An 11,686-nucleotide genomic window follows, 5' to 3' on the forward strand; every position below is an offset into this window, starting at 1 on the left:
ATTTTAATTTCTTTTGTTGATATAGCATTTTTGTATGTTATGATCTTAGTTTCTTTCTTATAATATCATCTCGGATGTTGCCTAGTTCTTCGAAAGGATCATCTAAGAAGAAGCATGAAGAAAAGATGCATGAAGTGCACCTTTATACCGGAGGATCATGGCGCTTCAAGAATCCTGGACGAACCTATGCTAAGGTCTTCACCGGGAGCAACGTTGTGAAACATGTCTTAAGGTTGCCTGCCACTTTCACATTTTCGGAGTTGATGAATAGTTTGAGAACCACACTTGGTTTATCCCCGAATGAAAGCTTCAAACTTACTTACCCACTTCCTATGCCTATGGAGAATGATCCACAGGCAAAGTTTGAACCAGTAGATATCATTGACGAAAGCGACTTTGATATCTTTATGCGGTATGTGTCTCGCTGCCTCGCAGTTAAGGAACGTGTTAAGTTGTATGTTGGGTGATAACGTCCTTGTCTATCATCTTGTCGTTTTGTTTAGACTATCTACTCATTATGTGGTGTTTTATTTTGTGTTGTGTTTGTTGGTGGATGCAATGATTATATTATTGATTTAGACTTCATAAAATCTTTTATTTTGTTTTGTTTAGACGACTTGTTATGCTTTCGTTGAGATTTATGTTCCTAGTATACTACGTACCATGAGGTCGCCTCGGCTTCCACAACTTCGTTTTGGCAACAAGACCAGCAACAAAATCCAGTAGGCAATGGTGGTCACTATATATAAACATCTGTACCACGTCTTTGCCACCTTAGACCATTCACATCCCATTCCGCAGCCTCTATCCCATTTGACCCGTTTGAGGTTGTATGCATCCGAAGTGGTAAGCTTTAAACAGCCTTTTTTTCATTGTCATGTCACAACCACGTAAATGGTGGGGCTTTTCCCATTTAGGTGCGCGGTGATTTCACTCCATCATACTAATTAAAGTAGTTATTTAACTAAATTACAAAAAAATACAAAGACTATGGAATGATGAATGTGACTGATTATTAATAAAGCGAAAAACAGAAAAAGAATGTGATTAGCGGCTGCTTTTGGTGGGATAGAATGGAAATGACGTCGCCACAAATACGTGCAAGCCACATAAAGGAGAAAACACCTCAACTGTAGTGGTGTGGGAACACGCTCGCCCTAAGATGATTCCATTCTTAACTACATTTTCATAGCCTGCAGGCTATAAGTTATGTCCCCAAACTTCTTGAAAGATATAACCATCTGTTATTGTTTTCTATTCAATTTCTACAATATTTGCTAGAATTTTACCCGGTCAAACTAAGTTTTCTACCAAAGCTTGAGTCGAAATGTTACATTACTTGTACAGCAACTAACTGCGTAAGGCTATAATTTCTAAAGATTTGATCTATACATCATGTTAAGGATTATACATGATAGAGTTGATAACATCATTACAGATTATTGCTGCAAAACTGCTTTAAAAGACTTGTTCAACCTCAGTATCTTCTTCGCCAAGTCACGAATATCTTCTCTGCTAGATTCAACTGATATTTTTGAAAGTTGGTTAACTCCTCCACTAGTCATGAAATCCTTAGTGTTCTCCTCTGAATATCAGTAGCAAAGTTACAACATATTAGACTCTATTTAAAGGGTCTTATTTATATAGGATCTAGAGTTAAGTGTCATTTTAGTACCTGTGGTTTGTTTAATTACGCAACTTTAATACTGATTTTGAATTTATTACAAATGGCTACTTCACATTTATAAGATTTGCCATTTTAGTACTTTTTTCTAACACTGTCTATTTTTGTCCGTTAAGTCAGGGGTAATTTAGTAAATTTGCTATTTAATTTATTTTAAATGATTTCCCCCTTTATATCCTGTATACCTAAATCCCCATCTCATAACATCAATCCATCGATTACAGCTCTTCATCCTCCATCGATCAAAAGCCTAAATTTGGATTTGGATATTGAAACGAATTATCTGAATTTCTACAAAAGAAGTTAATGATATCTTGTTCTTGAAGTTTTCGGGTGAGTTCAAAGTATGTATCAATAATCATATCATTTGAATTAGATTCAAAGTCAAAATGTAGAAATAGACATTTGAGAATTAGTTTTTAGCAAATTAATATGCTTGTTTATTTATAAAAAACAACTGCTGACATCACAAATAAAGTTAATAATTGAGAATGTTGAGAGTAGGGATATGAGTTAGATCTCCGTGGTCGCCGAGAGAGTAGGGATCGAATATGTAGTCCCGCTGTGGTGGCCGGCGTAACAACAGAGAGCATGGAAGGTAGCGACGATATGGAATCACAGGCGGTGAAGAGAGTTTAAGTTATGCGACGGCGGCGGAGCAAGTTCCGGCCTACAATCGTTGTATCTAAAAGAGTGTAATGAGGGAGTAGAATATGAGAAGGGCGGAGAGGAGGAGTTTGAGCTCTGGCACGCAAGATGAACATTTTGTTGTTCTTCGGATTATATGGCAGGTGGCTGTGGTCGGTAGGTGGTGGTGGGTGACGCTGGAAATGGAGGGGGTGTAGGAAGATGAACGATTGAAGTTTTGATGTAGGGTTTAGATAGAGATGAAAATGAAATTTTAAAGGGGGAAATAATTAAAAGAAATGAGAAACAAAAAATAAAATGAAAATTACTAAGTTACCCCTGACTTAACGGACTAAAATAAACGGTGTTAGAAAAAAGTATTAAAATGGCAGGTTTTATAAATGTGAAGTAGCCATTTGCAATAGATTCAAAAACAGTACTAAAGTTGCGTAATTGAATAAACCACAGGTACTAAAATGGCACTTAACTCTAATCTAATAAAAGTGAAAAATATATAAAATAAAAAATGTATACCATTTTGTGCTAAATGGCAAAGAGCAAGTTCAATGTGACGTCGGGTTGATATCGAAGCAGTATTCGAGTTTGCGAGCAGCCATGAAAGAACACCATCCATTAGAAGAGAACGACCTTTCTTGTGTCCTTCATAGTTTAAAACCATCAAAGATAATTTTTAGTTTACTGTATAATAATTTATGATAAAAGGAAAAATAATATAAATAAATTTATAAAAATAAAACCTTGAGTTATTGCTCGAGATTCGCATTTGGCGAAATTTGCAATTCCCCTAGCAACCTGAGCGATGACATCATTATTTCCGGATCTAACCATGCCCAAAAGTGCTTTAATGCCTCCTTGTTCAATCAGCAGCAAATGCAACTTCTCTGATATTGTAAATACCAAAAAAATATATTAATATTTTATTAGTATCAAATAGAGGTGAAGGGAAACAAGTCAAACGGGTTGGTACGGGTTGAAAGTCGACCAAAGTCTGTTTGAATATGTAACCTATAAAACTGTTTTATTCAGAGATTTAGATTAAATTGTAGTAATATTGTTTCTCTAAACATAATTAAAGCGTTAGTTATTTATGGAAAAATGGGTAAAAACCTGACCCGGCTTGTTTTGATTATGACCCAACCCGTTTGACCAAAAGCTTACCATTTCCACATAAATTTGCAATGGCTCCTGCTACCATTCTGAGAGTTTGAGGATCGTCTGTTTTTGAAGTCGTGTGTGCTAATAAAGCAGCACCTCCTTTACCCATAATCAAGGCTTGATTTGGTTCTGCACAAAAATATAATTGTTGAATAATAAACTAATCAGCATGTAAAATGCATAATATCAACTATGATTTGTATATATTTTGCAAAATATAATACCATTCATTGCAAGATTCGCAATGGCTCCAGAAGCAACTCTAAGTAGTGTTGTATTTTGAGAAGTTCTCAGTAATATGAGCAGTGCATCTAGACCACCTTCTTGCACAATCTTTTCTTGATTAATATCTGTAAAATTATACATATATTTAAAACAGGATTTCATTAATAAAAATCATCTATGTTCTAAAGTATAAATGTACCTTCAGCCGCAAGGTTTGCCACGACTTTCACAGCATGTGTTTGAACATCTAAATCACTAGATTGCAATAGTGTCAATATCTTTTGTAATCCAACTGTAGATATTAAACAAATTAAACTTTAATCTAGAGAATAATATGGTATTATGGTTTATAAATCATTATATCCTAGAACAATTTTTATGAAAAACTTGCCTTCTTCACATATTTTAGCTATAGTGGTTCTTTGAAAAGTGTTCACCTCCCTTGATTTATTTGAATTATGTAGTCCCAATGGGGCGCCTGTTTTTGATCCTCGTGCAATGTTTTCTTTCATGGATGGTCTCTTATCCTATGACAACTTAAACATGAAATTTCCAAAATATTTGATGTAAAAATAATACTAATTATTGAAACCGCATTGTGTACGGTACCTCAAAATCGTCCTCGCTTTCGGGTACTGCATTTTTAATACTAATTAACTCTTTTTCAACCGACTTTCTTCGCTTTTCTCCAAGTGAAAGGGCTTCTTTTACAGACTGAAGTTCATCACTTAGTCTAGTCTGTGGACATTCATTATTTAAACGTTAATGGTGTCGTGAGTAAACTATGGTCAACAACTCAACATTGGTACAGGTGGCAAGATGGCCGGATCGGGTAATGAGTAAAAATGAGCAATAGTTTAGTAAAGGTCGAAGTGGTCCGGGCTAGGTTGGTTGACCGAGGGGTGCTAAACTTTCCATGTTCGTGGGTAGCGGGCCCAACCCGACATTAACCCAAAGTTGTGTCAGACAATTTAAACCCAAACATGACGCAAGTTTTCACACATTGATACGCACACGACCTGTTTAACACGAACTTTTTTTGTTATCATCTTATCATGTATTAAAAGTATTAAAACAATAAAACAGCACTTTCACAAAAAACAAAAAAAAAGGTACAAATGTATATAACACAATTACATTTTAGTAATAAAATCTTATGTTAGTTTACTTAATTTCTCTTTTATAATACAATATTTGGCCTAATATACCCAACCAATTTAATTTATGACATAAAATACATTTTAAAAATACAATATAAATGGGGTAAACGGGTCAACAAGCGAACCCGCCAGGTTGACACGAACACGTTTATACTAAACCCAAACCTGCATATTCCTTGTTGTGTTCATGTCAATTCAGAAATTCACACCTCTAGGTTGAGCCTAGGACACTTTTATTCTTCTCTTAGTCATTTTGTATATAAACATTGCGTTATCATAGTTAAGATAATCATCACATTCAAGTTACCTTCTCGGATGACAGTTTTTTATGTTCTATTTTCACTGATTGAAGTTCATCTCGAGTTGTTTCATGCAGCCGAGTCATTTCTTGTAGTTTCATTTTCAGATCATCAATCTCCTTCTTTCCTTCAACCTGCAAGCAGATGACATTTAATGGCAATTAAATAAATTTTGTTCTACAAAAACATTAAGGTAACTTTTAGTTACTCATGTGCACCCACAACTTACTAGCAATGAACTTTGATGATCGGTTGAAGCCTGCTTAAGTAAAATCACCTCTTCTTCTAAACCAGTACACCTGGCATGCTCATCCGCCAGTTTTCTTACCAGCTCACTATTTTTCTGCTCATACATCTGTGTGGTTTCTGCCAGTGCCTTCTGGTATGTAGCGCGTTCAATTTGATATTGCTATTAAAAGATAAAAACAAAGTTATCATATAAACACATTGAATAAGTTCTTTTGCAATGAAGGAAATTAATTGCAAACCTCCATTGACTTTTCATGTTGACTCAGTAGACTTTCCATTGAAGTTAATTGTTTTTCTACACTGTTTGAGTGTTCTCGTTCATCTTCTAACTGTGACATTAACTCTGTTATTTTCTTCTCATACATTTGTGTTGTGTCCGCAAGTACTTTCTTGTATGTTGATGTTTCAACCTCATATTGCTACAAGCATCCAAGAGAATAGTATGAGTAATTATGCTTTTTATTATACAACAATATTACAGAGAGCAAATTGTTATTTCAAACACCTTGTTATGTTCAAGACCAAGTTCCAAACGTGCAATCTCATCATGCAATAAATTGTTTTGATTCTTCTGATATTCTAATTCTTCCAACACGTCTTTGATTTCTGATTCCAGTCTGGACTTATCCTTTTCTAGTGACTGCAAGTCAAAGCCAAGGTCAAACTTGAAATTTCGTATAGAAGGAAAGTCAAACTTTCTGGCTTGCAGCTCATATTTTGATTACCTCACAATACTTTGAGCTTGTTTCTAGACGTTCAACTTCCTTGCAAACAAGATCATTATGATTTTTCTGGGAATTCAAGTCGTTGATAATATCTTTCAGTTTTAACTCCAATTGAGATTTATCCATCTCTAGCAACTGAGTCAAAGTGTGAAACAAACATAGAGCTCAAATACGTCAAAAGTCAACTTTAGTGTAATAATATTAATAAGGAAAACCAGAAAGAGAGAAAGAAATGTACCTCACACCTTGCAATTAAGGACCTTTTTGTTTCTTCAAAGCTATTTTGACATTCTTTGAGATTATTTTCTAATCTAAATGTGTTGTCATCTTTTGATTTTTGTTGCCTATCTACCTCCTTTGTGAGTACATCAATTTGATTCTCGAGTTGACGACACAAGCTCTCGTAATCAAATTCTTCTTTCAGTTTTACATAATTTACCACTTTCATGGCCTGCTCAAGCAGTAAGTATTAAGAAGAAAGTTAGTTGCATAAATGGTCCCAGTGTACAAAAAATACAGGTTTGGGTCTAACTTTGAAAAGTGACAACTAACAAGTGCGGTAACTGTGGTTCTCAGTTTCTAACATGTTTGGAGTCTAAAACTAACTTTTTTTTATCTAACAATATTTGAATACTGAACTCTTATTATTAAAGTACTTTTGCAACTGCTTTATGGGCTGAATTTAATTTATAATCCTTATACTGTATAAGTTACTCTTAGCTAAAAAAAGGTGAAACTGTCATTTTTCGAATTTAAGCACTTCAACTTGTGTGTGTGAGAGTAGGGCGATGGATTAAACATTTTTGGGTTAAAACAGGCTAGGGGTGGGTGTAAACACTTTTTTGTTCACTATATAATATTATACATAATAAGTATGTTAAGTATAGTTCCAAAAACAATATTATCACAATAACAATCTAAATTTTTGAATAGAACTTTAAGAGGTTTTATAAATTAGAACTAGACTTTGGTTGGCTTTCAGCACGGTTGACCAGTTTAATTCATTTGACAATTGAAATGTTCCTTTATAACCTAATTTAACCAACTTGACCTGTTTGAGATAAAACATAACACAAGTTGATCCGTTAATAAGTAAATATAATACAACTTACTCGTTGCCCAAACATTATGGTGCTTGCGGTTTCTGCATGATGTCGAGAAGACGGACCTATTGTAACTATCAAAGAGGTCCTTGCAGAGCCTGTTTGGTTTAACAAATTCAGTTGCAAAAAGTAAATACACAATTTAAAATAAAACACATGTTTATAATACCTATTCAAACATGTATTTGAGTAAGTAAAAGCAAAATATGCCTATTTACCTCCAAACGAGTCACGAAGCAATCTTGTTAGCTTAGAATCTCTTGTAGGTATATGAGGACTATTTTCGGCCAATGCATTTATACATTTACCAAGGGAAGTAAGAGAGAGATTGATAAATTTTGTCTCTTCAACCAAGTGACCTTCACTTCCTGCAAAGTGTGTAATCATTTGATTACTTATTGTATAAAGTTAATACTCAACATTATAATGATGCAACATACCAGATTTGTCTAGACGCTCAGAACCTGCGAGATCGACTATAAGTAGTTTGCTTTTTCGAACAGTTGGTATCACACGGCCACCAACTAACACACTTGATGTGTCGTTTTCTTCTCTATCATTAACAAATCTTCTGAGAGATACCTGTTGGATATAAACAAAATAAATTTATGTGTGTTAAGGCGCTAAGCATTGGTTGCAAGTTTGTTATTAACGCGTACCATAAGAATTGCATGGCTACGAGATGATTCAGTGTTCATTTTTGTGTTTGCTGCATGGCGATTTGCTTCTCCAATCTGCAATACATTCAAAAATTGGTCAACATTTTGAATGTTGACCACTGCTGCACCAGGTACCGACACTTCCCCATTCTTTGGATCCTCAACTATTGGAATGTTGACTTTTTCTGGTGCAAGCAAGTCTTGAACAGATTCCATGTAAATCTGTTACAACAATCGAGTGCGCATCAATTCTTTGAAAAAACTTTTGCAGTTACTTATTAATGAAATTGGCATGTGAGTAAAACAAAATGATTAGATCTCGATAATACCTGCAGATAGGAGATTTCAATACTATCAGAAGCTGAAGATGCACCTGAAATGATTTCCTCCAAAGCCCTAACCATAATTCCTCTCTCGGATGTATCATCTTTGCCCAACTTTCCAAGTGTATAAGTTTTTCCGGTTCCTGTTTGACCATATGCCATAATTGTTCCATTATATCCATTTAACACACCCTGCATAGATCAAATCAAGAACTTTAGTGACTAATCATCCAAAACCTCGATATCCTAAGTCATAATTTTATTTAAAAACATCGCGAACAGTATAACTCATATGATATGTATATAGTATTAAAAGTATTGTACAATATACCTCGACTACAGGTTTTGCTACTGCCTCATAGACTCGTTTTTGTGAAGCGGATTCTGTAAATACTTCATCAAATCTATAAGAATCAGAACTCCAATTATTTTTCTTCAGTTTCAGCTTCTTAAGCTGCAGGTAGAAGATTTCAATTATGTAAGATGTTAAAAACAATTCTGATTAGCATGTGAGTTATATTATATTCTTGTAAATTATATATTGTGCTCACCTCGGGTTGAGGTTCTACACAATCAAAAAAATCTGCATCCGATAGAATCTCCTCTGTGTTTTTTGGTCTCAGTCTAATAGCAACTCTAACTCTTCCAGATTCTGTAGCCAAAACAAATTCATTACCCTCAGATATTATTATCTACAAACCACAAGTTATACGCGTATTCTCATAACTCATTTGATCAACCACTCTAAAATGATGTTTTTCCCTATTAGACTACTATTTCCGTTCAATTAGAGAAGTTAAGTCATAACTTTTAAGCTAAATGTGTTATAAATGAACTTCAATTTTGTTTCAGATTTAACAACATATTAGTCAATGAGACATAGTTCGAATGTATGAGGCATATACACATGAAATTGTAATACAAAGGCATATGAGTTTATAATTTGTAAAGTCTGTTAGAATTTCTCAAATCTATTAAGTGAAAATGAAAAGGAAACTGTATATCATGTTTGAAGTTAAAAACAAGTTGAGTTGACCTAAAAAGTCAAATTGCATCCCTCTTTTCAGGAAAGTGGAAAATCACTAATCAAGTAATCATTAGCTTCAATTCTCCATAGAACATTAATCCACCTTACTTAACCTTCCTATTCATTTCAATTAACATTTTTCTGTTACAAGCTCTAACAATTCACAAATGCACCTGATCAATGTCAACTCATTCAAATTTGCTGCAAATAGGTATTAACTAGTTATACATATACATTAATCAAAAGTCTGGCCTAATACAACTTCATCAACCTAAACTATAGCAATCAATACATTTATAAACACGAATAAATAAGTAATCAGACAAATAGACGCGAATTAGTATACTAATTGAGCTCTAAATAATTACAAATGCGCCTAAAAAATTATTATACATATACGTTAATCAAAAGTTTGATCTAATACAAATTCATCAACCTAAACTACAGCATCTAATACATTCATAAACACGAATAACTAACTAACTAATCGCACAATCAGAGGCTAATTATGAGTACTAATAACCAGAAACTATGTGAGTGTGCGACCGAGAATCAGGCGTAACAGAGAGTCTAGACGGACGACGTTTTGGAGCAAATAGGTATTAATTATACATGTACACTAATCAAAAGTTGGATCTAATACAATTTCATCAACCTAAACTATAACATCCATTACATTTATAAACACAAATAATTAACTAACTAATCACACAATTAGAGGCTAATTAATAATTAGTTTAAGCGCGAATGAGTATTATAAATTATTAATAAACAGGAAGTACGGCTTACGTACCTGCATCATCGTCATTGTGGCGAGTGTACGAACGAGAATTAGGCGTAAGAGAGCGTCTAGACGACGGCGTTTTGGAGCGTACGGAGACAGCGGCAGCAGTTTTAGAAGAATGTGGCGGAGTAACGTGCTGCTTATTGTTGTTAGCAGCATTGTTCGGCATTTTGGCAACGGAAGCCATTAATTCTTCAGAAACCTAGAGAGAAAAAGTTAATACATATATATAATTATATGTATACATGCATACATGTATGTTAGTTATAGAGAGTAGAGGCCGGCACGATGATAACAGTGTGCACAAGCATAAACAACAAATTAATAATATAAGAGAGAGAAAGAGAGCGTACGTTGAAAGTCCGGCCGGCCTTATGAACGGTGGTGGTGGTGGTGGTTGTGTGTGTTATTCCGGTGTGGGGGTCCATTTGTCGTTGTATTATTGATGGATGATCTGACGTGGTCATCGCAACAGTAAATATCAGTACAACCTACAAGCTATCTATCTATCCATATATCAACTTCACATGTTTACATTATTTACGTTTTGTTTTTTACGAATATATTAAAAAACTAGCTTTTGAACCCGTGTATTACACGTGATTTGTCAAATAATAAAAATAAAAGATTCATTATCTAAAAGAAATGAACAGAATTATAGGTAAAAAAAAGATAAAATATATAGTATAAACAATAAGAAGTCTAAAATCTCAAATTTACAAATTTGATTTTTTTATATACAACATTTGCAAAAATTGTTTTGACCAATTACCCGTGGATAACTATGATAAATGAGATGAGAGATTAGAGAATTAAAAGAGAAATTATAACTCATTTCTCAAAACTGTTTTGTCTCATAACCCATGGATATGTAGGATAAATAAGATGATAAATTAAAGAATTAGAAATGAAATTATAACCCATTTGCCAAAATTATTTTGGCCCATGATCAATGGATAAATGAGATGAATGAGATGATAAATTAGAGAATTAGAAAGGATATTATAACGCATTTGTCAATATGGTTTTGCTCCATAACCCATGGATATGTAGGATGAATGAGAAGGGAGATTAGGCCTAAAATGAATGTGGGATTGCCACATCATCCTCATTATTTTCTTTTATTGGTATAGTTAGATAGATAGTGTCAACTTATCTATATCTATATCTATAATACAGGCAAATTAAAACATTTGATTTTAAGGGATTTACAATTGCTAATGCATAAGGTACATGTGGTAGTAAGAGTACACAATTCATCCAACTTACACGTTTGGTCCATCATCTTTAATCATATTATGTTTTTAATTTAAACTTTAAACTAACTTCCCACCCATGATTTTTAAACGACTATAGCCTTTTCATACATTAATATTTTTATAAAAAAATTACATCATAAAAATGAGCATTTTATTGTCTTTAATATGAATATGATATTGTTATAATTTTTTTCAATTTAAATAAATTAATATGTTACGTATGGGTGTTTAGTGTTGGTTTTGATAGTTTTAAGTTAAACTTGTGAGCTCAACCGTTAATACTGATTTTTTGTCGTCCAAAACCAAACTCAACCATTGAAAGTTGAAACCGAATCGTTGCCAACGGCTTGGTTCTAGTTTGGTTTCACAGTTTAAACTTTAATAAT

At 33.7% G+C, this 11,686-nt stretch overlaps 1 protein-coding gene across 1 annotated transcript; it reads right to left on the reverse strand.

Moving 5' to 3' along the window:
- Nucleotides 1–1,389: 1,389 nt before the first annotated feature.
- Nucleotides 1,390–10,487, reverse strand: LOC143625968 (kinesin-like protein KIN-UC). The gene is made up of 23 exons (XM_077096178.1): nucleotides 10,395–10,487; nucleotides 10,051–10,243; nucleotides 8,782–8,882; nucleotides 8,562–8,684; nucleotides 8,237–8,422; nucleotides 7,908–8,129; nucleotides 7,689–7,830; nucleotides 7,467–7,616; nucleotides 7,258–7,346; nucleotides 6,384–6,596; nucleotides 6,146–6,280; nucleotides 5,926–6,060; nucleotides 5,660–5,839; nucleotides 5,401–5,580; nucleotides 5,180–5,305; nucleotides 4,322–4,450; nucleotides 4,104–4,239; nucleotides 3,912–4,004; nucleotides 3,712–3,837; nucleotides 3,491–3,616; nucleotides 3,070–3,213; nucleotides 2,846–2,971; nucleotides 1,390–1,585 (listed from the first exon to the last, which is right to left on the reverse strand). The coding sequence occupies exons 1-23, from the start codon at nucleotides 10,467–10,469 to the stop codon at nucleotides 1,440–1,442; spliced, it is 3,276 nt and encodes a 1,091-aa protein (XP_076952293.1). The 5' UTR covers nucleotides 10,470–10,487; the 3' UTR covers nucleotides 1,390–1,439.
- Nucleotides 10,488–11,686: the final 1,199 nt, after the last annotated feature.

This window comes from Bidens hawaiensis, unplaced genomic scaffold (genome assembly GCF_021521415.1).
Source record: "Bidens hawaiensis isolate Kalapana, Puna unplaced genomic scaffold, B.hawaiensis_p1.1 tig00004269_1, whole genome shotgun sequence".
Classification (NCBI taxonomy): Eukaryota; Viridiplantae; Streptophyta; class Magnoliopsida; order Asterales; family Asteraceae; genus Bidens; species Bidens hawaiensis.